The sequence below is a fragment of the Somniosus microcephalus genome, chromosome 28 (genome assembly GCF_052327205.1).
Source record: "Somniosus microcephalus isolate GS21.2 chromosome 28, FLI_Smic_1.0, whole genome shotgun sequence".
Lineage (NCBI taxonomy): Eukaryota > Metazoa > Chordata > Chondrichthyes > Squaliformes > Somniosidae > Somniosus > Somniosus microcephalus.
This window is the reverse complement of record NC_141014.1, coordinates 39,316,201-39,342,959: the sequence shown is the minus strand read 5'-3', so window position 1 is coordinate 39,342,959 and position 26,759 is coordinate 39,316,201. Positions and strand designations below refer to the sequence as shown.

General features: G+C 50.5%; 1 protein-coding gene across 1 annotated transcript in view; it reads right to left on the bottom strand.

Annotated features, from left to right (window-relative positions):
- Positions 1-26,759, bottom strand: part of LOC147099632 (voltage-dependent T-type calcium channel subunit alpha-1I-like) — a 259,865-nt gene that overhangs the window by 222,852 nt on the left and 10,254 nt on the right. Inside the window, exon 4 of the mRNA XM_085969212.1 lies at positions 2,314-2,411. Coding sequence (XP_085825338.1) covers positions 2,314-2,411 — 98 coding nt within the window. The remainder of the gene's footprint in view (positions 1-2,313; positions 2,412-26,759) is intronic.

Below are 26,759 nucleotides of genomic sequence, written 5' to 3'. Positions count from 1 at the left end.
GCCCCCACTCCCAGTGCCGCTCACTCCCAGTGCCGCTCACTCCCAGTGCCCCTCACTCCCACCGCCCTCGCTCCCAGTGCCCTCGCTCCCAGTGCCCTCGCTCCCAGTGCCCCTCACTCCCAGTGCCCCTCCCTCCCAATGTACTCAATTTATGGATAGAATTTCAATGAAGTGACTTGTCGTTTCCACTCATAGCCCAGGGTGCCACAGTGTCCTGCGAGTGGGCAGCTCACTCACACTTGTCAAGTAAGCGAGATGATTTGTTGATCGGAGACCTGTACAGTGATGAAATTCGGCTTAATTTTAACTGAACAACAGCCTCCATGTTGAAATCGGTGTTGCGGTGGGGGGCGTGATTCAGCGCTCCTGTGCAAAGCCAATTCAGGGTAGACATGTTTTTCCATGAAGGATGTCTTTTGATTGGGTTTAAGTGCCTAAATATGTTTGTTTTGTAAACCTTCTTTTAATCATCACTTCAAAAGAAAATTAACAGACTGTTTACCCCAGCTCCAAATATTAAATGATATGTCTATCAGTACAAGGATAAAAATAGCCCTCCTCACACAGGTCTCGTCTTGTCTATATGCAAATTGCATTTCAACTAAAGCACTAAAATAAATGAATCATTTACAATATTGAGAGCAACTCTCCCAGCAACAGAAAATAACTTGGAGTCAAAATGTCTGTACTCTCTGACTAGCTTTACCAATCACACTTGAAGGGAATCAAAGATAGTCAAGCCTTTCATTCTGACCCACAGCTTCACATTCACAGGAATTTGTTCCGTCAACAAAACTCCTGCATCAGGAGGCAATTGAGCTCTGACTGACCGCACACAAACATGGAATTAAAGAGACATGGCCTCACCTTGGCAACAGAATAACACATTGCACGTTACACGGTATAGTGCTCCCCTGAACGAACAAATGAACTGGGACAGTGAGCAGGGAACCCTCACAACTCCCATTTCCCTCCCCTGTGATTTGGGCTGGTCCGATTAATTCCCTACAACCATAGCAAATGGCGGCAGGGGACACTCAGATAATAAAGAGATTGCACCAGCAGCCCATTACATTTGCGTTGCGGACCATGTCAAGGATGTAATTGTTGCAAAGGTCAACGGAAATAAAAATGGGGAGAGCTGCAAAAGGGGCTGTCAACTCACTGATGACCCCCGATAAGACAGATCTCCTGGAATTGCCCCCGAAGCGGACGGCATTTCCTAAGTTTCAACAGATCCTTTCCAATCATTTATTATTTGCAAGATGCTGTTGACTGTGTATTTCAAAGACCATCTCCCTAGACTTCCCTCCCCTTCACAATCCTCCACCTTTCACAAACTCTACCCAGAGGCTCGGTTTGGGAACAGCCCAACGGTCACCCAATGCTGCCCGGCCAACCGGAGCGAGCCAATCAAAGCGGCAGCCTGCCCGGAGTTGTTGGGTCAATTGCTTCTGCTGTCCACCCAAGCTCGGTGCGGCCAATATCATTCGTATGATCTGAAATAACTCAGATCAACTTCGTTTTTTTCGCGCTCAATTCAACCTGAATTTATGAGCCCTTGGGCACTGCCGTGACCTCTGCATCAGGTACCCTTCTGCAAGATGTGTGATGTTACAATGCACTCTCTCTATGTCTAGAACACAATAACCAGTTCAACAACAACTTGTACTTATACAGTGCCTTTAACGTAGTGAACTGCAGGGAAACCGTCCCGCGGCGCTTCACAGGAGCGATTATCAGACAAACTCTGACACCGAGCCACATGAGGAGATATTGGGACAGGTGATCAAAAGCTTGGTCAAAGAGGTCGGTTTTAAGGATCTTCTTCAAGGAGAAGAGAGAGGTGGCGAGGTTTAGGGAGGGAATTCCAGAGCTTAGGGCCCAGGCAGCTGAAGGCACAGCCGCCAATGGTGGAGCGATTAAAATCGGGGGATGCGCAAGAGGGCAGAATTGGAGGAACGCAGAGAGATCTCGGAGGGTTGTGGGGCTGGGGGGAGGTTACAGAGATAGGGAGGGGGCGAGGCCATGGAGGGATTTGAACACAAGGATGAGAAATTTTAAAATCAAGGCGCTGCTGTACCGGGGTGATGGGCGGGCGGAACTTGGCGCGAGTTAGGACACGGGGCACCAGAGTTTCGGATGAGCTGAAGTTTACGGAGGGTGGAACGTGGGAGGCCGGCCAGGAGTGCGTTGGAATAGTCAAGTCTGGAGGTAACAAAGGCCTGGATGAGGGTTTCAGCAGCAGGTGAGCTGAGGCAGGGGTGGAGACGGAGATGGGCAATGTTTCGGAGGTGGAAATCAGACACTTACTGGGAACCCGGTTGATGGCTTTCAGCGGTCGCAGGACACGAACAGTCCGGATCGCAGAGAGGCTGACGTTCTGTAGGTTCAACGAGTACTCTACCATTCTGTGAGAGAGAGAGAGAGAGAGAGCAAGACAAAATCAGCAAACACAAACTGAGGACTTTCCCAGAGAAGAGCGAGCGAGCAGGGGGAGTTCTCCCCGGGGTCCTGACCAATATTGGGGCTAGAAATTCAGTAGGCTTTGCGCCCTGTTTTCGCCCAAAGAGGGCTTTTGTGCCACTTGCTGAGATTGCACCGATATTCAGCGCTGCGGTAATGGCGGCGTTAGCCAGTAGCGCTGCGCCACCACCGATGACGTTATCGGTGTGCGCAGTGCCCCGCTACCACCCCGCTACCGGCCCGACCGCCATATTTAGTTGCGGCCGCCTCTTCCGCAGCGGCCGCAAACAGCGATCTGAAAACGGGGCCGTCCTGCAGCCTTAGTGGGGCGAGTTAAGGCGGAGGTGCGGCTGGCCGCTTTTTCGGCGGCCGCCTGCCCGCATCTCCTTCCCCGGCCTCCTCCACCACCCCCCCACGGCATTGCCAGCTGTTTTCCGGGAGCCCGGCACTTCTCCGTGGTGCCGGGCTCATTTGCCGGCACTAGCGAGCGGCGATCTCGCTGTTGCAGGCACCTCCCCCTTAAGAGAGGGAGGAAGGCCTGCAGTACCGCAGCCTGCCGCTCCGCAGCGGGTGGCGCTGCGGCACCTAGCGCGCCGAAATTCAGTTTCAGCGCCCCAAGCGGGGGCGGCCACACCCTTGAATAGCGGCCGGCTTCGACTTGGGGCGCTGAAACTGAATTTCCGCCGGGCGCAAGTGGCTCCGCGCGCAGCGGTAACTTCTGGGCGCAAGCGAGCTGGCGGGCCCAAACTGAATTTCTAGGCCATGACCCCTTAACCAACATCACTAAAAAACAGATGATCTGATCATTATCACATTGCTATCTGTGGGAGCTTGCTGTGCGCAAATTGGTTGCCGCGTTTCCCACAGTGACTACACTCCAAAAGTACTTCATTGGCTGTAAAGCACTTTGCGATGCCCTGAGGTCGTGAAAGGCGCTGGAGAAATGGAAGTCTTTCTTTCTTTAGGTCACCTCTCCGCCTTCTCTTTTCTAGAGAAAAGATGTCTTCTTATGTCTAACTTCCTAATTATTATTTTTTAAACTTGAGTCTCCTCCCCTCATCTGAAACCTGGATCAACGCTCGTCATTTCTCCTCGTCTAATCTTCAACACTCCAGCAGATCATCTTCCAAGTTCCTCTTTCCCCTGGTATTAGCGAACCCAATGGAACCACTGCGTGGGGCCTTGCCGAGGCCACTTAGGGCGAGCGGAATTCACGAGCAGGCCGGTGTTACAGAAATAATTACCAAGCCTTCTTCGCTTTCACACTGAACATAGTTACTCGCAGCGCGATTAATGGGGCTGGGAGGAACGCAGACAGATTGCAAATCCCGTCCCCTCGGCGAGATAGCCATCTCTGGTCGTCGACGCCAACTGTCCCCGGAGGCCTTAATTTACATCCGCGATTTAGTGGCAAGTAGCGGTTCAAGTTGTTAACATGCAATATGCAGATCTCCATTACAAATGGCTGACTGATGAAGGAATTAATCAGGGCCGTGTGACATTGCATCATTAGAACACTGAACAACATTTCAAGCGACTGTCGGTTCGGAATATGGATTGCTTTTGTTTTTGGGTCAATTCCCGGTGAGAGATGACAACATTGAGGGGTCGGAACATTTTTTCCACTTTTGGCACGCACTGTTAGTAGTGAGCATTGCAAGTCAGAAACGGTACGGGTTAACTGTGAGGTAGAGCTACTCTCTCCCAATAACAAACCTTTATAGCACGGCACAGGGGCACCAGTTGCAGCACACCAGATTTCTCGGAGCTTTTCCAACACCATTTGAAGATATACGGGGACCTCAAGAAGCAAAGCCGCACTGTCGGAGGGGCAGTACTGAGGGAGCACTGCACTGTTAGAGGGGCAGTGGAAACGCGTCAAGGACACCCTCAAAGCCTCCTTGAAAAAGTGTAACATCCCCACCGACACCTGGGAATCCCTGGCCCAAGACCGCACAAAGTGGAGGAGAAGCATCCGGGAAGGCGCCGAACACCTCGAGTCTCTTCGCCGGGAGCAAGCAGAAGCCAAGCGCAGGCAGCGCAAGGAGCGCACGTCAACCCAAACACCCCACCCACCCGCCCCTTCAACCACCGTCTGCCCCACCTGTGACAGAGAATGTAGGTCCCGCATTGGACTCATCAGTCACCTGAGAACTCATTTTTAATGTGGAAACAAGTCATCCTCGGTTCCGAGGGACTGCCTAAGAAGAAGAAGAAGATAACTGAGGGAGCGCCGCAGTGTTGGAGGGGCAGTACTGAGGGAGCGTTGCACTGTTGGAGGGGCAGTACTGAGGGAACGCTGTACTGTCGGAGGGGCAGTACTGAGGGAGCATTGCACTGTCGGAGGGGCAGTACAGAGGGAGCGTTGCACTGTCGGAGGGGCAGTTCTGAGGGAGTGCCGCACTGTCAGAGGGGCATTACTGAGGGAGCGCTGCACTGTTGGAGGGGCAGTACTGAGGGAGTGCTGCACTGTTGGAAGGACAGTACTGAGGGAGCACTGCACTGTCGGCGGGGCAGTACTGAGGGAGCACCGCACTGTCGGAGGGGCAGTACTGAGGGACCGCCGAACTGTCGGAGGGGCAGTACTGAGGGAGCATTGCGCTGTTGGAGGGGCAGTACTGAGGGACCGCCGAACTGTCGGAGGGGCAGTACTGAGGGAGCGTTGCGCTGTTGGCGGGGCAGTACTGAGGGAGCACCGCACTGTCGGAGGGGCAGTACTGAGGGAGCACCGCACTGTCGGAGGGGCAGTACTGAGGGACCGCCGCACTGTCGGAGGGGCAGTACTGAGGGAGCACCGCACTGTCGGAGGGGCAGTACTGAGGGACCGCCGCACTGTCGGAGGGGCAGTACTGAGGGAGCACCGCACTGTCGGAGGGGCAGTACTGAGGGAGCGCTGCACTGTCGGAGGGGCAGTACTGAGGGAGCGCTGCACTGTCGGAGGGGCAGTACTGAGGGACCGCCGCACTGTCGGAGGGGCAGTACTGAGGGAGCGCTGCACTGTCGGAGGGGCAGTACTGAGGGAGCGCTGCACTGTCAGAGATGCTGTCTTTCGGATAAGGTGTCAAAACTGAGTCCCCTATCTCCCTCTCTCAGGTGAACATAAAAGATCCCATGGCACTATTGGAAGAAGAGTAGGGGGAGTTCTCCCCGGCGTCCTGGCCAATATTTACCCCTCAACCAATGTCACTAACAGATTATCTCTTTGCTGTTTGTGGGAGCTTGCTGTGCGCAAATTGGCTGCTGCGTTTCCTACATTACAACAGTGACTACACTTCAAAAGTACTTGATTGGCCTGTAAAGCGCGTCGGGGACTTCCTGAGGTGCTGAAAGGCGCTGGAGAAATGCGAGTTCTTCCTTTCTTGATTTGTAAAAAAAGGCCTTTGCTACGTTCGAACCTGACGGCCTCTCGGTTCCATCAGAAGCAGCCTTCGGTGTGACGTCAGCTCTAGCCCAGGCCTCCCAGAGACCGGCTGGTTTGGAATTCCTTTCACTCGGGATCCAGCAGGTTAATATTCAGCTGCAAGGAAGGAGGGCCTCGTGGTGTCCATGGAGAAAAGGTCCTTGAAACCAGCGTTCTACTGTCACCATGGCCGAGGCACAGAGGGGACCTTTTTTTTTTTAAGTTGCAATATCATTTTGAGACACATTCTGAAGGGAATAACGTGTCTTTTTTTTTTGCGGGGTGGCGGGGAGGGGTTCAAGCACTTTTTGTCTCATCATCTTCCATGGGCATACAATGAAGGGCCTTAAGTTTCAGATCATGGGCCAGCTGCTCAAGAACCAGCACGGTTACAGGAGTGCAGGCACTCTGAGCGAGGTCACCGTCACCACAGCACCTGAAAGTGCGTAGTTACAACAACAACGTGTATTTATATAGCGCCTTTAACGTAGTAAAACGTCCCAAGGTGTTTCACAGGAGCGATTATCAGACTAAATTTGACACCGAGTCACATAAGGAGATATTAGGACAGGTGACCAAAAGCTTGTGTCAAAGAGGTCGCGTTTAAGGAGCGTCTTAAAGGTGGAGAGAGAGGCGGAGAGGTTTAGGGAGGGAATTCCAGAGCCTAGGGGTCCAGCAGAGGAGGGAAGAGTATTGGAGTGACAGGGAGGGGGGATGGAAGAAAAAAGGAAATTTGTTCAGTTCTGGAAACAGGTCGTTTGAAATTAACTGGGAGAAAACACATCAATAAATCGTGAACTCAAATTTAAGAGAAAAATATAGGTCTGGTTTTCAAAGCTTGGTCAAAGAGGGAGGTTTTTAAATGAGCGTCTTAAAGGAGGAGAGAGAGGTGGAGAGGTTTAGGGAGGGAATTCCAGAGCTTAGGGCCCAGGCGGCTGAAGGCCGCAGTTGCCAGCTCCCGACCTATAGCTCCAGTTCAGGTCTCGGACCACTCACGCTGGCTAGCCGAGACCTCAATTTTGCCACCCTGGAGGGTCCGCATGCTCACGCCAATGCACGGAGTTCCTCACCCCACCGTTAAACCGTGGCTTTTCGGCCAGCGTGGGCGGCACTATCGGCAGCGTCTAGCGGGTTAAAGGAAACTCGAGGCAGGAACCGGGACCAGCCCTAGGCCGGGATTATTGGGACACCCACGGGCAAACCTGTAGCAGGAGCCGGCTTCTCAATTTCTCACCACCCGTTCCTTTGACTGGGGCGGGAAAGAACCCACGACCTTCTGAGCTCAGAGACGAGAGTGCTACCCACTGAGCCACGGCTGACCAGCTCACCACTGCCCACTGTCCATGTCTAAGGTAAGTACATTTTCGACGTCCCCTAACAGAGACATTAGGCGATTGGGGAAATGCACTTTAGATATTTTGCTCCCACCTTTCCAATTCCCCTCTCTCTCTCTCTCTCTCTCTCTCTCTCTCCACCCCGCTGCCACCACCCCGGTGAAGGTGCTGGGGTATGGGTTCCACGATGGTCACTCGCTCATGAAAGCCCAGGCAAGCTGTGCTCTATGGCACTGCACAGACTGTGGCTGAGGGAGGAACGCATTGTATATATAGTCAATGCTGACAACTCGCTCCCATCTGGCGCTGGATGGATCTCCTGTTCCTTCGCTCCAACTCTGATAAGTGCACAGTGCGCACCCAGCAACAGCTGGCAACTCACTTGTGACTGATTATTCCCGTCTCTATATCTCCATCATTCTCTCCATCATTCTCTCCATCATTCTCTCCATCATTCTCGCCATCATTCTCTCCACTCCCCCCTTGCTCTCAGATTGCTCGTCCGGCCCTTCTCTCTAGCTCACCTCCGGGATTTCCAAAGCCACTGTGTTTGCTTTCCACCCCATACTTTGCCACTGACTCCTCCAGCCCCTTCCCAACCGCGCTCTCAGGTTGAACTCGGCCATTCGCAACCCTGGCATCCTGAGCTGACCTTTAACCCCCCCCCCCCGCCCCCTCACATTCCATCCATTATAAGGATGGCTTACCTCCGCTTCTGAATCATTGCCCACCTCTGCCCCAACCTCAACCCCCTCAGCCACTGAGACACGGGTAGAGCCATTGTCAGCTCCAGAATCGATCTCCCCACTTCCTATTCTCCACTTTCCATGAACTCCAACTTGTTCAAAACTCTGCCACACGTATCTTGTCCCAGATTAAGCTCCCCATCGCCTCATGCATTCAATTCAAAATCCGTATCTTCATCCATGGCCTCGCCCTGCTTTCTCTTCCCAATGCTCTCCATACGAACATACGAACTAGGAGCAGGAGTCGGCCACTCGGCCCCTCGAGCCTGCTCCACCATTCAATAAGATCATGGCTGATCCGATTACTCCACATTTCCGCCTACCCCCGGTAACCTTTCACCCCTTGCTTATCAAGAATCTATCTACCTCTGCCTTAAAAATATTCAAAGACTTTGCTTCCACCGCCCTCTGAGGAAGAGAGTTCCAAAGACTCACGGCCCTCTGTGAGAAAATAATTCTCCTCATCTCTGTCTTAAATGGGCGACCCCTTATTTTTAAACAGTGACCCCTAGTTCTAGATTCTCCCACAAGAGGAAACATCCTCTCCACATCCACCCTGTCCAGACCCCTCAGGGTCTTATATGTTTCAATCAAGTCACCTCTTACTCTTCTAAACTCCAGCGGATACTGTAATGTATGTACCTTTAATGGGGGGAACTACTTTTTACAGCAAATGTATACTGTAGTACCGGCAGTGACCACACCTGTATATAGCACTGAGTAGTAATCTGTACAGTTCAGTTCCAGAGTGAGTCACGTTGAGTAAACACCTGTTGTACCGTTCTCCTGCAGTCTGTGTCTTATTATACACGGACACAACATTGGCGATGAGGCAAATTCGATCCTACCTGCAACTCTGCATCACCTCCCAGGGATTCGTTCCTGGAGACCAGTAGATTGGAGGTCAAGGCCAGAGACACGGACGTCGACCACGGGCAACCGCCCAGTCATCCAGCAGAGACTCGAGAATTGCGGGGGAGGCTGTTGAGAGCCAGGCTTGGCTTTCCAGTCGCGGTGGTCCAGCGAAACGGGCTGGCAACAGGTAGTGCGCAGACCCTTCCCGGACAGCGGCGGGCTAGAGCCCAACCGAGCGGCACAGCAAAGGGCCGAGCAGCGTCGATGGGAGAGAGAGAGAGAGGGCAGAGCGCACAGGGCACAGCCGGTGTTCAGGGGCCGAGCAGCGTTGAGGAGAGAGGGAGAGAGACGCGCAGAAACCCGCGAGGCGCCGCCATTGCCACGAGGACCGCTGAGAGTGGCATTGGCAGCAGCGCAGGAGAAGCACGCGAAACCTACAGGGCGCCGCCATTGCCACAAGGACCGCCGAGAGCGGCGTTGGCAGCAGCGGGGGAGGAAGGAAAGCGCGGGAGACGCCATTTTAAGCCATTTTAAACCACACCCAAAATGCCGAAGAGTGGCAGTATCACCGCATTTGACAATGAAGTCGAAGATTGGACTACATATGTCGAACGAATAGAGGTATACTGCAAGGCAAATGAGGTGTCAGATGACAAGAAAGCGCCGGTATTGTTAAATTTAATGGGTGCAAAGACGTATGGCTTATTACGAAATCTAGTAACCCCAGCGAAGCCAGTGGAAAAGAGTTTTGGAGACATAGTGACGATACTACAGGAACATTTAAACCCCACACCGCTGCTGATAGCAGAAAGATTCAAGTTTCACAAATGGAACCAGCATAAGGATGAAAGCAATGCTGAATATTTAACAGAACTGCGCAAACTATCGAAACACTGCCAGTTTGGAGCGGGACTGGCAGATACCTTAAGGGACAAGTTTGTGTGTGGGCTTCAAAGTGAAGGAACCCAGAAGCGGCTTTTATCTGAAAAGGACCTTACGCTGGACAAGGCTTTCAGCATTGCAGTATCATATGAAGCAGCAGCACGGGGCGCTGCAGAGATACAACAGAGACCGCAAGAATATGGCACAAACGAAATATCATACAGAACAGAGAAGTGCTATCGCTGCGGCAGAACAAAACACGACCACAATGATTGCTGGTTCAAAGACAAAGTGTGCAGACAGTGTGGAAAAGTAGGACACATAGCACGAGTCTGCAGGTCGGGAAAGAAAACCAGCAATAAGAAATCTCCAAAAGACAAGTACAAGAAGGTACATAAGGTGACGGAGAATAGTTCAGACGAACAAAAGAGTGATACCGACTCCGAAAGCAGGGAGCTGAGTTGTCTGAAACTACATAATGTGATCAAAACGGAGGATCACCGAACCATTTGGGTCACTCTCAAGATAGCAGGAGTCCAGGTAAAAATGGAATTGGACACAGGATCAGCCCTAACAGTCATAAACTGATGGGACTACGAGCGGCTATTCTCACACATACCCTTGAGAGACACAAAAATTATTTTGAGGACGTACACGGGGCAAAAAGTCTACCCCAAAGGAAAAATAAAGGTGACCGTTATATATAACGGTAAGGAAACACCAAAACTAGACCTGTATGTATCGCAAGATGGAGGACCACCATTACTAGGACGTGAATGGATCCGGAAAATACAGCTGGATTGGCATTCCATACAAGCACTGACTGTGCCTGCCAAAAAGGATGACGACGTCACACCTGGGCGACTGTCAAAGATCCTAACCGACGTGCAAGAAGTGTTCCAGCAAGGACTCGGAACACTAAAAGGCATGACAGCAACAATTAAAATCGAAGAAAACGCAAGCCCAAAATGTTTTAATGCCAGACCGGTACCTTATGCGATCCGCCCAGCCGTCGAAGCAGAGCTGGAGAGTTTGGAACGTTCAGGAGTACTGTCCAAGGTAGACTGGAGCGAGTGGGCTACACCCATCGTCCCTGTGATGAAAAAGTCATTGAGCAGCACGCCTGGGGAACCAAGGAAGGTTTGCATCTGTGGGGACTTTAAGGTAACAGTGAACCCAGTCCTTCACACCGTGCAATATCCACTTCCGCGGATTGAAGATATTTTCGCCTCGCTATCTGGAGGGAAACGCTTCACTAAGATTGATCTGGCCCAGGCGTATCTGCAAATGGAGGTAGCAGAAGCATCAAAAAAATACCTCACAATCAACACCCATAAAGGTCTCTACCAATACAACCGGCTGGTATTCGGGGTAGCATCAGCTCCGGCTATTTGGCAAAGTGCAATGGAACAAGTCCTGCAAGGGATCCCAGGGACCCAGTGTTATTTGGATGACATCCTGGTCATGGGCGAAAATGACAGTGATCACCTCACCAACCTGGAGCAGGTGCTCACTAGATTGAAGGAATATGGGCTCCGAGCTAACCGCCCCAAATGCGAGTTTTTTAAAAAACAGATCTCGTATTGTGGCCACGTTATCGATAAAGAGGGGTTACATAAGTCCCCAGAAAAGATTGAGGCAGTAGTCAAGGCTCCAGCACCGGAAAACGTGTCACAACTGAGGTCGTTCCTCGGGCTGGTAAACTACTACCATAAGTTCTTGCCAAATTTGTCTACAATACTACACCCACTGAACACCCTACTGCAAACTGGAGTGCCATGGAAGTGGAGTGACGAATGTAAACGAGCTTTCCAGAAGAGCAAAACACTAATCACATTGAAAGAGGTATTGGCCCATTTCAACCCAGCACTACCAATTCGGTTGGCGTGTGATGCATCACCCTACGGCATTGGAGCGGTGCTGTCGCACAAATTCTCGGACGGCTCAGAGAGGCCAATAGCCTTTGCGTCACGATCACTAACCTCAGCTGAGCGTAACTACGCCCAGATTGACAGGGAGGCCCTCAGCCTAGTGTGGGGAGTGAAAAAGTTCAATCCCTATCTGCACGGGCAGAAATTCACCTTGCTGACTGACCACCAGCCTCTTGTCTCCAATTTTAATCCGAAGAAGGGCGTTCCGGTGATGACTGCGCAACGACTACAAAGATGGTCACTCTTTCTAGGGGCGCACCACTATGAGATTGAATATAAGGGCACGAAACAGCATGGAAATGCTGATGGGCTATCACGCCTGCCACTGCCTACTGCGGAGGAGGCTCCAGCAGTGGATCCTGTCAAAATATTTCATTCGACTATAGTTGAATACCTACCGGTAACTAACGCTCGTATAGAAAAGGAGACCCGAAATGTCCCGACACTGTCTCGGGTATATGATTTGACGGTGAAGGGATGGCCAACACATGGTGACTCACTGTTGCCAGCATTCTCGACAAGAAGAGAACAGCTGTCAGTGTGCCGGGGGACCTTGATGTGTGGATCCTGAGTGGTAATTCCACCCAAGTTAAGGGATAGAGTGCTCAATGAACTTCATGAGGGTCATCTGGGAGGGGTAAAAATGAAAAGCCTTGCCAGGGCTTATGTGTGGTGGCCGGGAATCGATAAACAAATCGAGGACCTGACCAAGAGCTGCTCAGGATGCCAGAAAGTCCAAAATGCACCACCACATGCCCCTCTACACCCATGGGAGTGGCCCTCATCTCCATGGCAACGGGTGCATATTGATTTTGCTGGTCCATTCATGGACTCAATGTTTTTAATAGCCATGGATGCGCACTCGAAATGGCCTGAGGTCATCAAAATGTCCTCCACCACCACGGAGAAAACTATTGCAGTCCTACGGACCATTTTTGCCAGGAACGGCTTGCCAGAACAGATTTGCTCCGATAACGGACCACAGTTTGTGTCCGAAGAGTTCCGGAGGTTTATGAAGAAGAATGGGGTAAGGCATTACACATCCGCCCCGTATCATCCAGCCACAAATGGATTGGCTGAGAGGTTCGTACAAACCTTTAAGAAGGCAATAAAGGCTATGTACAATGACAACATTCCGCTGCAGCATAAGGTGGACAATTTCCTGTTCGCCTACCGGAATGCGACACATGCAGTCACCAACCAGGCCCCGGCCATGATGTTCTTTAACCGAAGGTTAAGATCTCGCCTGGATTTGCTCAGACCAAACGTACGAAGAGATGTTGAGAGTAAGCAATTCCAGCACATCCATGAGAAGCCAACAAGGAGCTTCAATGTAGGGCAACCAGTCTTGGCCCGCGACTACCGAACAGAAAAATAGCAGCCAGGAACGATATGCACACGGCAGGGCCCACTAATGTACACAGTGGATGTTGGGGAGAACATCGTGAGACGCCATGCTGACCAGATCCTAGAGTCACAGGAACAAGTCAACCCCATGCCTCGCCCATACGTACCTGGTGAGGAACCCGACGTACAGGTCGCATCTACCCCAGAAACAGTAGCATTGGAAGCTGATGACCCAACCGACGACAGGGTGCCAGAATCGCCTCCGCACCAAGAGCGAGACACTCGGGAAAGGCGCTGTCCAGAAAGGATCAGAAAGCCTCCCCAAAGACTGAATATATAAATGGACTATTTTCAGCTAACGTTGTATGTTAAAAGTGTTAATTGTAATTAGTTTGATATTTAATTGTTAAATGAGTGTTATGGTACTGTTAATCTAAAAGGGGAGGAATTGTAATGTATATACCTTTAATGGGGGGAACTACTTTTTACAGCTCATGTATACTGTAGTACCGGCAGTGACCACACCTGTATATAGCACTGAGTAGTAATCTGTACAGTTCAGTTCCAGAGCGAGCCACGTTGAGTAAACACCTGTTGTACCGTTCTCCAGCAGTCTGTGTCTTACTACTGACGGACACAACAGATACAAGCCTAGCCTGTCCAACCTTTCCTCAGAAGACAACCCGCCCATTCCAGGTATAAGTCTAGTAAACCTTCTCTGAACTGCTTCCAGCCCTATCTCCCCTCCCGAACTCCCCTCTCCTCTCGAGGCCAGCCTTCTATGTAACCCCCACTCCTTTCATTCTCCCACCCATTGATGAGACCCTTCACCTGCCTCTCCAGACCCTTCTTGATAAAGTTCAGCACCTGTAAAAAAATAAACCTCAAAACACAGGTTGGGTAGTGTAGATGAAAAGCCTGGAATCAATTTAAGAAGCGGTTGGAGACTGTGATGGGGGCACTCGCTGTATGTATGAACAAGGATAGGCTGCCACTCAGCGAGTTATTTGCTGAGATACTTTCTCTGTTGTGAACGTGTTTAATTTTGTTTTCCCGAGGCATTTGACCTCTGTTGCTTCCCCCCCGCCCCCGCAACGAGTTGCTGACAATAACACAGCTGGAACCCAGGGTCAAAGAGCACACAAATCACATGACCCTGAAGTTGCCCTCTGCTGCAAAAATATCTTCAGCACAAACTGCACCGTGAGCCCAGACCTTTCTTTAGAGATCTGCTCTTGTGTTACTTCATGTTCTGCTCACTGGATCGCCACCTGTCTGGCTTTTAACTAGACAGTCGCACCGTTGAGCGGAGTGTATGAACACTTCTGTATCCTTCTGATGATTTTTTAAAAATTCGCTTATGGGATGTGGGCGTCGCTGGCAAGACCGGCAATTATTGCCCATCCTTGAGAAGGTGGTGGTGAGCCGCCTTCTTGAACCGCTGCAGTCCGTGTGGTGAAGGTGCTCCCACAGTGCTGTTAGGGAGGGAGTTCCAGGATTTTGACCCAGCGACGATGAAGGATCGGCGATATACTTCTAAGTCAGGATGGTGTGTGACTTGGAGGGGAACTTGGAGGTGGCGGTGTTCCCATGCGCCTGCTGCCCTTGTCCTTCTAGGTGGAAGAGGTCGCAGGTTTGGGTGGTGCTGCCGAAGAAGCCTTGGCAAGTTGCTGCAGTGCATCTTGTAGATGGTCCACACTGCAGCCATGGTACACTGGTGGTGGAGGGAGTGAATGTTTAAGGTGGTGGATGGGGTGCCAATCAAGCGGGCTGCTTTGTCCTGGATGGTGTCGAACTTCTTGAGTGTTGTTGGAGCTGCACTCATCCAGGCAAGTGGAGAGTATTCCATCACACCCCTGACTTGTGCCTTGTAGATGGTGGAAAGGCTTTGGGGAGTCAGGAGGTGAGACACTCGCCACAGAACACATAGCCTCTGACCTGCCCTTGTTGCCACAGTATTTATGTGGCTGGTCCAATGAAGTTTCTGGTCACTGGTGGCCCCCAGGATATTGATGGTGGGGGATTCGGTGATGGAGGCATTAGTTCATCAGCGTTGCCATTATGTACATTGAACTGTCAGCCATGGCTCAGTGGGTCGCGCTCTCGCCCCTGAGGCAGAAGGTTCAAGCTCCGCTCCAGAGACTGGAGCACTAACACGCCCAGTGCCGTACTGAGGGAGCGCCGCACTGTTGGTAGGTGCCGCCATTCGGATGAGACGTTAAACCGAGGTCCACACAAGTGGATCAAAAAGAGCCCATGGTACTAATTCAAGAAGAGCAGGGGAGTTCTCCCCAGTGTCCCGATCAAATATATATCCCCTCCACCAACATCGATAAAACATGATCTGGTCACTTATCTCATTTCTGTTTGTGGGAGCTTGCTGTGCGCAAATTCCCTACATTGCAACAGTGACTATGCTTCAAAAGTATTTCTGACATGAATCTTGTCATTCATGTGGAGTGACTTCTGAAATGATACTGGGCGGCCTGCTGGTGGCACTGTCCAGGGAGAGTATAAATACTCGGGCATGGGCCCAGCTTGCGCAGGACATTCTTTAACAGGAACTAGTGAAGGACACAATTAGATCTCCATGTTGAAAAACAGTTGATTAAAGCCTTGTTTAACGCTTAGACCAAGTGCCAAGCAGTTTTCTTACGTCAATTTCATTGGCTGTAAAATGCTTTGGGATGTTCTGAGGTCATGAAAGCCGCTGTAGAAATACAAATTCTTTCTTTCTTCTTTTAGGCTATTTGAATGGTTTCCCAATAGATATTCTTAGATATTTTCCATTGCAATGGCACAAGGGAGGAGAGGGGAATTAACCACAAACATGCGAACAAACCCTGAAAAAAAACTGCTGGTTAAATAGTCCCTCGGTGTGTATTTAAGCCAAAAAAGGCCGAGAGCATATCATTCACTTTTCTTGTTCCCCCTTTCCCTGTCCCGTTTTCTCCACTGGTCTCCCGATTGGTGCGGGATCTTCCTGGGTAATGTTCTCCCGCACCTCGCCCAACTGACCAATCTTCATCTGCGAGTCCAGGCGATGAGCGTCAGCAGGCAATTCCTCTGTGGAGGATTCCATAGCCGAGCCCATGTCTGCCCTCACTCAGTGTCCACACATTGGAGTTTAGAAGAATGAGAGGGGATCTTACTGAAACATATAAGATACAGGTTGACTATCCCTTATCCGAAAACCTTGGGACCAGCTGTGTTTCGGTTTTCGGAAATTTTCGGATTTCAGAAGGTATTATTTCAGACTGGGAAACTCTGAACATTAAATTAATTTGGTAATTAGTATTTGTATTTAATATAAATTTTAAAAGTTCAGGCTACCTCTTGCGACTGTTCCGTGTCTCATTCCCCTTCCTGCTTCTCTGTGCTGCCGCTCACAGTCTGTTCACAGCTCCCCCTGCTCCGTATCTGAATTCCTTGACTTAGCGGGGGTCTGAGGCTCGACTGCCACCGCCAGTTGTGGGAAAGCCGGATATCGGCTGACTCCTACGCTAAGCTGGCCCGCAAATCAGGTCAGAAAAGCATCGGCCGCGTCGGGTCATGTTTGGCGCCACTCGGGTTATGTCGTGCGCACGACTTATGCTCCACAAAAAAACTTTCGGTTTTCAGAGGTTTTCGGTTTTCAGAAGTGCGGATAAAGGATAGTCTACCTGTACTGAGGGGGCTCGACAGGGTAGATGTAGAGAGGATCTTTCCCCTCGTGGGGAAATCTAGAACTCGGGGGCATAATTTCAGAATAAAGGGGCGCCCTTTTAGAACTGAGATGAGGAGGAATTTCTTCTTTCAGAGGATCGTAAATCTGTGGAATTCTCTGCCCCAGAGAGCCCTGGAGGCTGGGTCATTAAATACATTTAAGGTGGAGATGGACAGATTTTTGCAAGATAAGGGAGTGAAGGGTTATGGGGAGTGGGCTGGGAAGTGGCTTTGAGCCCAAGATCAACCATGATCTTATTGAATGGCGAAGCAGGCTCGAGGGGCCAAGGGGCCTATTCCTGCTCTGATTTCTCATGTTCTTATGTTCCAACAGGGGTCGTTGGATCAGGCTGGCTGACTTCCCGCCCCCAACCTCGCCATTCCGGATCCCGGGATCCCTCATTTATCAGCGGGGCAGGTCTTTCCTGCAACCAGTATTTGGGAGATGGAGTTTCAGAGCAGAACCTTCCTTCTCCCGGCAAAGGGCAGCGCTGTCCCTTTAAAATGAACCTTCCAGACCGGCTGTTCCCAGGAATATTTAGAAATAAACCAAATAAAGGAGCAGGGGACAGCTGGGTTTTGAACTTAACATCTGGGAGAGAGAGTTTGAGGTTTGAAATTATACTCAAAGTTCCATAGAATCATAGAAGTTTACGGCACAGAAGGAAATTCCTCCTCATCTCAGTCCTAAATGGCCGACCCCTTATTCTGAGACTGTGACCCCCCTAGTTCTAGACTCCCCAGCCAGGGGAAACAGCATTTACCTTGTCAAGCCCTCTAAGAATGAGATGAGAATGAGATCACCTCTCATTCTTCCAAACTCCAGAGAATATAGGCCCAATCTACTCAATATAAGTACTCTACTAAATATAAGATAGGTGCTAATAAATTCAGTGAGGAATTCAGGAGAAATTGGTTAGAATGTGGAACTCACTACCACAGACAAGAACACAAGAAATAGGAGCAGGAGTCGGCCATTCGGCCCCTCAAGCCTGCTCCGTCATTCAATCAGATCATGGCTGATCTTCCACCTCATCTCCACTTTCCTGCCCGATCCCCATATCCCTTGATTCCCTTAGAGTCCAACTACAAGGAGTAGTTGAGGCGAATCGCACAGATGCATTTAAGGGGAAGCTGGATAAACACATGAGGGAGAAAGGAATAGAAGGATATGCTGATGGGGTGAGATGAAGAGGGGTGGGAGGAGGCTCGTGTGGAGCATAAACGCCGGCACGGAGCAGTTGGGCCGAATGGCCTCTTTCTGTGCTGTACATTCTATGCCATTTATTGGTGACTAATTATATCAAAACATTAAGAATATCGGAACAGAAGGAGGCCATTCAGTCCCTCGAGCCTGCTCTGCCATTCAATGAGATCATGGCTGATCTGAGACCTAACTCCATTTACCAGCCTTTGGCCCATATCCCTTAATATCTTTGGTTAACTATCCATCTCAGATTTAAAATTAACAATTGACCCAGCATCAGTTGCCGTTTGCGGAAGAGAGTTCCAAACTTCTACCACCCTTTGTGTGTAGAAGTGTTTCCTAACTTCATTCCCGAAAGGTCTGGCTCTAATTTTTAGACTCTGCCCCCCAGTCCTAGAATCCCCAACCAGCGGAAATAGTTTCTTTCTATCGACCCGATCTGTTCCCCTTAATATCCTGAAAACTTTGATCAGATCACCCCTTAACCTTCTAAATTCTAGGGAATACGACCCTAGTTTGTATAATCTAAATTCCAAATTATTAATTCCAAATGACTCCATTTCTCGGACCTGGCCGAGTAGAACGAGATCATTTTCTGCTCCTATTCCTGCATAAACAGTCTGTCTGTCAATAAAATTAAATCAGCCCAGTGATTGCCTCAATTATCTTTATTAACACTCCAGTTATTAAACACAACTTGACACTTGCGAGACAGCATCCAACAGCCTGAGTCAGCAACAGGTTGCTTTGAGATGATTGGGTCGTGTAACCCTGTCACTTCCCGTCTCGAGGGAGCTTGCTTGAATTCCATCACGAGCAGGCTAAAGTGAATCGCTCCCCTCGCGCAATCACGCTCCGCTCTGCACCCGGGCCCCAACCGCTGCGCGGTTGGGAGCTGAATCGACGGCTGGTTTGTCAAGCTGCTGCCTCAGAAACCCAGGCGCTGTCTTAAGCAATCAGTATGTCTGAGGGCTGTTGCTTTGTAATGCAGGAAAGCTATTTCGAAAGCAAACCAGGCCGACAGGCAATGCAGCAACAGTCCCTTCAGGGTTCAAGTCACTACTGTCAAGAACCAAGTTGCAAGACAACAGGATTCAGGCCGATATCTGGAGTGCTTGCAATATATTATCTTTCAGAAACTGCAAAGCGAATCTCTGAGCTCACGCCCTGATGCTTAAGAGCACAAGAAATAGGAGCAGGAGTCGGCCATACAGCCCCTCGAGCCTGCTCCGCCATTCAATAAGATCATGGCTGATCATCGACCTCAACTCCACTTTCCCGCCCGATCTCCATATCCCTTGATTCCCCTAGAGTCCAAAAATCTATCGATCTCTGTCTTGAATATACTCAACGACTGAGCCTCCACAGCCCTCTGGGGCAGAGAATTCCAAAGATTCACCACCCTCTGACGCTTAGACACCCAGCACCTTCTTTTGTTGTCTCTTTCTCTGGTTTGGGATATGGACCCACGGATGGTAATCCCGCTCTGGGTCCTTGGGTAGGGTCGCCAACTCCGGTGGGACAACTTCCTGGAGGATTCATCACGTGACCCCCGGCCTCCCACCCCCGTGACGCCCCGCCAGCCCACGGCCAATCGGAAAGCGAACAGACTCTTCATTATGCGATTGGATGATTCTTGACAGTCAGTTCCAATCGCGACAGTAGCGATTTGAGCCCCTTTCCCCCCCCCACCACCTCCAATATTTCAGTAACTAATTAATGGAGGTCAAAGAAAATTAAAAGAAGACACCATTTATTAAGGCCCCTATGATTTTTCTCCCCAGGGGGTTGCTGGCAGCAGTGTCCTGAAGATTAATCTTCAGTTCCTGGAGGCTCCAGGGCCATCGTAGAGGGTTGGCAATCCGAGCCCTCACGCTGGTATCTGTAGTGTATGTCTCCGTCTACCTTTAAGAAAACCATTGTATGTAACCGTTCACCTTTAAGAGAACTATTTTAGGTGTGGCACTACTTTGTTGGCTTCTGTATACTGTAATACTGACGGTGACCACACCGGTATATAAGTGCTGTGTCAGGATTATTTGGCAGATTCGCCCTGACCTTCGAATAGTAAAGTCCTGTTTTAAGTTACTCTTGGAGTCTGTGCATTAATTAACTAAACAACCCACAGACTTTACAGTGGCGACGAGTCCGATCGTACCCTGCGGCAACAATACGTCCGAAGCAGTTAACGAGCGTCGAGAAGAGGCAACCGCCCTCGTCGTTCTGCTGGGAAAAAACTCGAGGCTGCAGAACTAGAAAGGAGGAAGAATTTAGAGACAAAGACTTCCATCAGCAACAGGCACTGACTGTCCCTTCTGCCACGGTGAGGAGTGAGCCGATCAGCACGAGAAGCAAGGCGGCCACGGTGACTGTGAGTAAGGGAAAGTAAAAAGAATAACCGGAGGATAAGGGCGGTGCACTCGACCACGGTCGAGGGGGAAAGGAGCCGGACAGAAGTCGGGTCCAGAGGCGCTGAGACTGGGGCAGCGTGGAGCAAGGAAGCCGCGGTACAGACAGGCTGGGGGACGCAACGGCGTCGTGAGACAGCTAGACCGCGACCGGCGAAAAAGGCCGGGCAGCGACCGAAGCCACGAAGCGCTGCGACCGGGAACGTAGGCGCGGGAAGAGATAAACTCAGCCGCAGCCGGGGAGGGAAGTACCGGACTGCGAGAGGGCCATGAGGCGCGATTGGGAGCCGAGCGAGCGGGAGAGGCAGAGCCGACCAAGGGAGACTGCGCGAGAGCCAGTCCAGTGGCTGAAACTGTTCTCCGTCAACGGGGTGTACCCAGCGCCGGTAGAGCCGAGCGAGCGGGAGAGAGACAGAGCCCGAGCAAGGGGAACTGAGCGAGAGCCAGCCAGCGGCTGAACCTGTTCGCCGTCAATGGGGTGTACCCAGCGCCGGTTGCCCTGCCGAGAAAAGGGAAAGCACTGAAGCCGACGCGCAGGCTGTGAACCTGAAAGCCAGCGGCCGTCGCCTGTGGGGGAAAGTGTACCCCTCCCACTAGGGAAGAAACGCGGGAAGCCGCCATTAGGCGGGGAAGAAGACAGAAGCGGGAAACCGCCATTGAAGTGGGCGGGGAGAGAAGATAAGCGTGGGAAACCGCCATTTTCGCGGGAAAACCGCCATCTTAGAAAAAAAAAAATAAGTTAAAGAAATAATTCGGGGTGTTATCAGAAAGAGAGGAAGATGCCTAAGCGTGGTAACATCAATGATTTTAATGCCGAGGTAGAAGACTGGGCCACGTACGTGGAACGCATCGAGATCTATTGTGAGGCCAATAAAATAGAAGAAGATGACAAAGCTATAACCTTGCTAAACTCGATGGGCGCGAAGACATACGGGCTCTTGAAGCATCTACTATCACCAGCTAAACCGGCGGATCAGACTTTCGATGATATTGTGGCTGTTCTGAAGGATCACTTGAACCCCACACCGTTGATGTTGGCGGAACGATTCAAATTCTATGCGAGAACGCAACGGAAAGACGAAAGCAACGCAGAATACTTGGTCGAACTGCGTAGACTAGCGAAATACTGCCAGTTTGGAGGGAATCTGACAAGAGGCATTGCGAGACAAGTTCGTGTGCGGGTTGGCAAAGGAAGGAACGCAAAAGCGACTACTCGAAGAGAACGACCTTACACTTGACAGGGCTGTCCTTATTGCAGCATCGCACGAAGCCGCAGCGAAGGGAACTGCGGAAATGCAGCTAAAGACAGCAGCACTAAGTGTGGATCAAATTACCTCAACAACAACAAAATGCTATCGTTGTGGGAAGACAACACACGACCAGAACCAATGCTGGTTTAAGAACCAGGAATGCAGGAAATGTGGCAAACTGGGTCAATTAGCTAAGGTATGCCGGTCAGGGAAAAGGACCAACAACCAAAGGAAGCCATCACAGGAAAAGTACAACGAGGTACACAAGGTGGCTGAGAAGAGTTCAGACGAACATGAAAGACAAGATGTACAAGAACTCATAAAAATATTAAAGGAAACCCAAGACAAATATGGGGCGGCAATGACCGAGATTCAACAACTTGAAGAACAGATTCAACTGGGAATCCGTTCAGTGGAAGAAAAGGGAACTGTAAGAAACACAGAGACTGTAAGAATGGCCTCTGAACATGAGCTAGAGAGCATCAATGTGCAACTTCTCCGAGCGCTGGAAGCCAAAGTACAAGAGGAAAAGAAGGTGAAAGCATTGGAGGAAAAGGTGGATGAAATGGAGAAGACTCTGACCCACAGTGTTCCCGTGGAAGAGTTAACGGTCAGCCAACTCCTTCATATGCTGAAGGACAAGACTCTACCATGGGAACAATCTGAACACGAGCTTCAATCTTCAAAGGGAAGGAGTTCGGAGCTCTCAAAAGTTATGGAAATAGCTGAGGTTGCAACACAGATTTTACAGGGATGCCAAAAGTACGCTGAATCACGTCAATGTGAACAGCAGAATGTTGAAACAGCTGCTCCAGTAGAAGGATTGAATAGCCTGATCAATCAATCCCCGATGGAAGGGGAAGTATTGGAATCACAAATGAGGTCATTAGTGAAGGATTGGCAGGAAACCCAGGAAGAGCGGGATGAATATGAACGCATGAAGAAGTCTCTTCAGGAAAGATGTCTAGGGAGGGAACAACAGTCGGCTAACGTCCGGTTGGGTAAGGAAGAAGTAGCAGGCCCTCTTGCTAGACTAGTTCAGGACGACACCGAATATTACCATGACCTGTTGAGTGACACGGAATATTACGAGGACTTGGTCTGCCCAGCTTGTGATGAAAACTCCCAAAGTGCAGAAATCAGGATGAAGCACTTAAAGTCTAAGGAACATAGGGAGATGGTGGCGCTACAGCTGGCAGCTGATAAGGGAGCCCCGAGAGTCTCCAAGAAGCAGAAAAGAAAAAGACAAAGCAGAAGACGATAACCATCTAAATCATTATCACTTCTATCAGATCATGCACGTGGGCCCTACGAAGGGGGCCAAATCAGTTGGAAAGTAGGAAAAATTACCAAGGCAGTCCAGCTGTTTGTAAAAGTCAGCACTGCTGGTTCAGCAGGACGGAAGTTCAAGCTGTTAAGCCAAGGAAAAGACTATTGGATGAGTCACGCTAGAAATGTGAACCGGCTACACCACAGAGATGTTGTTCGGACCGAGTCAAGACCAGAGACTGAATCTGTGAACTGTTCCCGCAGAGACTGAATCTGTGAACTGTTTCCCGCAGAGACTATATCTGTGAATTGTTTTACATGAAGTTGATTATATGTTATGTTTAATGGGGAATAAGTATGTTGTAAGCTAAAAAGGGAGGATTGTAGTGTATGTCTCCGTCTACCTTTAAGAAAACCATTGTATGTAACCGTTCACCTTTAAGAGAACTATTTTAGGTGTGGCACTACTTTGTTGGCTTCTGTATACTGTAATACCGACGGTGACCACACCGGTATATAAGTGCTGTGTCAGGATTATTTGGCAGATTCGCCCTGACCTTCGAATAGTAAAGTCCTGTTTTAAGTAACTCTTGGAGTCTGTGCATTAATTAACTAAACAACCCACAGACTTTACAGTATCCATCCTTCAATGTGCCCGTGCCAACAGTGCCTTACGTCAGCTTTTTGAAGCACGTTGCATTGCAGTCGACCCAGATCGTGTTCTCAACTGACCACCCTGTTCATGAGGGTTGTGGGGGGGGGGGAGGTGGGGGAAGAGGGGGGGGTCAGTCCCTGGATAGTGACCAGGAGCAGAAGTCTTGGCTGCTTTCCTTTTGTTTCCCCTCCCTCACCCAGGGAGCGGAGTCCAATTGCTTTAGGATTGATACAGGTCTATGGGGAGAGAGCGGGGCAGTGGGATTAGTTTGGGGATTGATACAGGGCTATGGGGAGAGAGCGGGGCAGTGGGATTAGTTTGGGGATTGATACAGGGCTATGGGGAGAGAGCGGGGCAGTGGGATTAGTTTGGGATTGATACAGGGCTATGGGGAGAGAGCGGGACAGTGGGATTAGTTTGGGATTGATACAGGGCTATGGGGAGAGAGCGGGGCAGTGGGATTAGTTTGGGATTGATACAGGGCTATGTGGATAGAGCGGGGCACTGGGATTAGTTTGGGATTGATATAGGGCTATGGGGAGAGAGCGGGGCAGTGGGATTAGTTTGGGATTGATACAGGGCTATGGGGAGAGAGCGGGGCAGTGTGATTAGTTTGGGATTGATACAGGGCTATGGGGAGAGAGCGGGGCAGTGGGATTAGTTTGGGATTGATACAGGGCTGTGGGGAGAGAGCGGGGCAGTGGGATTAGTTTGGGATTGATACAGGGCGATGGGGAGAGAGCGGGGCAGTGGGATTAGTTTGGGATTGATACAGGGCTATGGGGAGAGAGTGGGGCAGTGGGATTAGTTTGGGGGTTGATACAGGGCTATGGGGAGAGAGCGGGGCAGTGGGATTAGTTTGGGATTGATACAGGGCTGTGGGGAGAGAGTGGGGCAGTGGGATTAGTTTGGGATTGATACAGGGCTATGGGGAGAGAGCGGGGCAGTGGGATTAGTTTGGGATTGATACAGGGCTATGGGGAGAGAGCGGGGCAGTGTGATTAGTTTGGGATTTTCACTCTCAAACTGATATGAAACATGAATTCCTAGATCTTCTGTGGGGAGAGAAACAAAGTCAACTTCCAAGGTCGAACCGAGATGTTAACTCAGTTTCTCTCCCCACAGATGCTGCCTGAGTGTGTCCAGCATTTTTCAGATTTCCAGCATGTGCAGTATTTTGCTTCTGAATTCCTGCATCTTACTCTGTTAATATTTATCTGTTCTTCCCTGACGGCCTCTATCTCCACCTGTCTATTGCTCTCTCTCCATTTCACCTGCACTGCCTTCTCTCTCAATCTCTGGGCTGCAATTCCATCTCTCTGTCTGCTTTGCTGTCTTTCTCGGTGGCTGTGTTGGGCTGTCTCTATGCCTCTGTGTCTGACCATATCTTTGTTTGAATGCCGTCTCTCTTTCTTGTTCTATCGTGGGTTCACCTGTCTCTGTCCCTGCCGTTATTAAAGAACTGATTGTAAAGTAGCTTTAGTTTATCATTGCCTCTCTCTGTTTCTCCAGCTTTCTTTAGTATTATCCTCTTTCCTTACTGATTGTCCACTCCTCCAACTCAATCAGAATTGGGTAGGTTTGTTGGGACAGTGTGGAGGGAGCTTTACTCTGTATCTAACCCGTACTGTACCTGCCCTGGGAGTGTTTGATGGGACAGTGTAGAGGGAGCTTTACTCTGTATCTAACCCGTGCTGTACCTGCCCTGGGAGTGTTTGATGGGACAGTGTAGAGGGAGCGTTACTCTGTATCTAACCCGTGCTGTACCTGCCCTGGGAGTGTTTGATGGGACAGTGTAGAAGGAGCTTTACTCTGTATCTAACCCGTGCTGTACCGGCCCTGGGAGTGTTTGATGCGACAGTGTAGAGTGAGCTTTACTCTGTATCTAACCCGTGCTGTACCTGCCCTGGGAGTGTTTGATGGGACAGTGTAGAGGGAGCTTTACTCTGTATCTAACCCGTGCTGTACCCGCCCTGGGAGTGTTTGATGGGACAGTGTAGAGGGAGCTTTACTCTGTATCTAACCCGTGCTGTACCTGCCCTGGGAGTGTTTGATGGGACAGTGTAGAGGGAGCTTTACTCTGTATCTAACCCATGCTGTACCTGTCCTGGGAGTGTTTGATGAGACAGTGTATAGGAAGCTTTACTCTGTATCTAACCCGTGCTGTACCTGCCCTGGGAGTGTTTGATGGGACAGTGTAGAGGGAGCGTTACTCTGTATCTAACCCGTGCTGTACCTGCCCTGGGAGTGTTTGATGGGACAGTGTAGAGGGAGCTTTACTCTGTATCTAACCCGTGCTGTACCTGCCCTGGGAGTGTTTGATGGGACAGTGTAGAGGGAGCTTTACTCTGTATCTAACCCGTGCTGTACCCGCCCTGGGAGTGTTTGATGGGACAGTGTAGAGGGAGCTTTACTCTGTATCTAACCCGTGCTGTACCTGCCCTGGGAGTGTTTGATGGGACAGTGTAGAGGGAGCTTTACTCTGTATCTAACCCGTACTGTACCTGCCCTGGGAGTGTTTGATGGGACAGTGTAGAGGGAGCTTTACTCTGTATCTAACCCGTACTGTACCTGCCCTGGGAGTGTTTGACGGGACAGTGTAGAGGGAGCTTTACTCTGTATCTAACCCGTGCTGTACCTGCCCTGGGAGTGTTTGATGGGACAGTGTAGAGGGAGCTTTACTCTGTATCTAACCCGTGCTGTACCTGCCCTGGGAGTGTTTGATGGGACAGTGTAGAGGGAGCTTTACTCTGTATCTAACCTGTGCTGTACCTGGCCTGGGAGTGTTTGATGGGACAGTGTAGAGGGAGCTTTACTCTGTATCTAACCTGTGCTGTACCTGGCCTGGGAGTGTTTGATGGGACAGTGTAGAGGGAGCATTACTCTGTATCTAAACCGTGCTGTACCTGCCCTGGGAGTGTTTGATGGGACAGTGTAGAGGGAGCTTTACTCTGTATCTAACCCGTGCTGTACCTGCCCTGGGAGCGTTTGATGGGACAGTGTAGAGGGAGCTTTACTCTGTATCTAAACCGTGCTGTACCTGCCCTGGGAGTGTTTGATGGGACAGTGTAGAGGGAGCTTTACTCTGTATCTAACCCGTGCTGTACCTGCCCTGGGAGTGTTTGATGGGACAGTGTAGAGGGAGCTTTACTCTGTATCTAACCCGTGCTGTACCTGCCCTGGGAGTGTTTGATGGGACAGTGTAGAGGGAGCTTTACTCTGTATCTAACCCGTGCTGTACCTGCCCTGGGAGTGTTTGATGGGACAGTGTAGACGGAGCTTTACTCTGTATCTAATCCGTGCT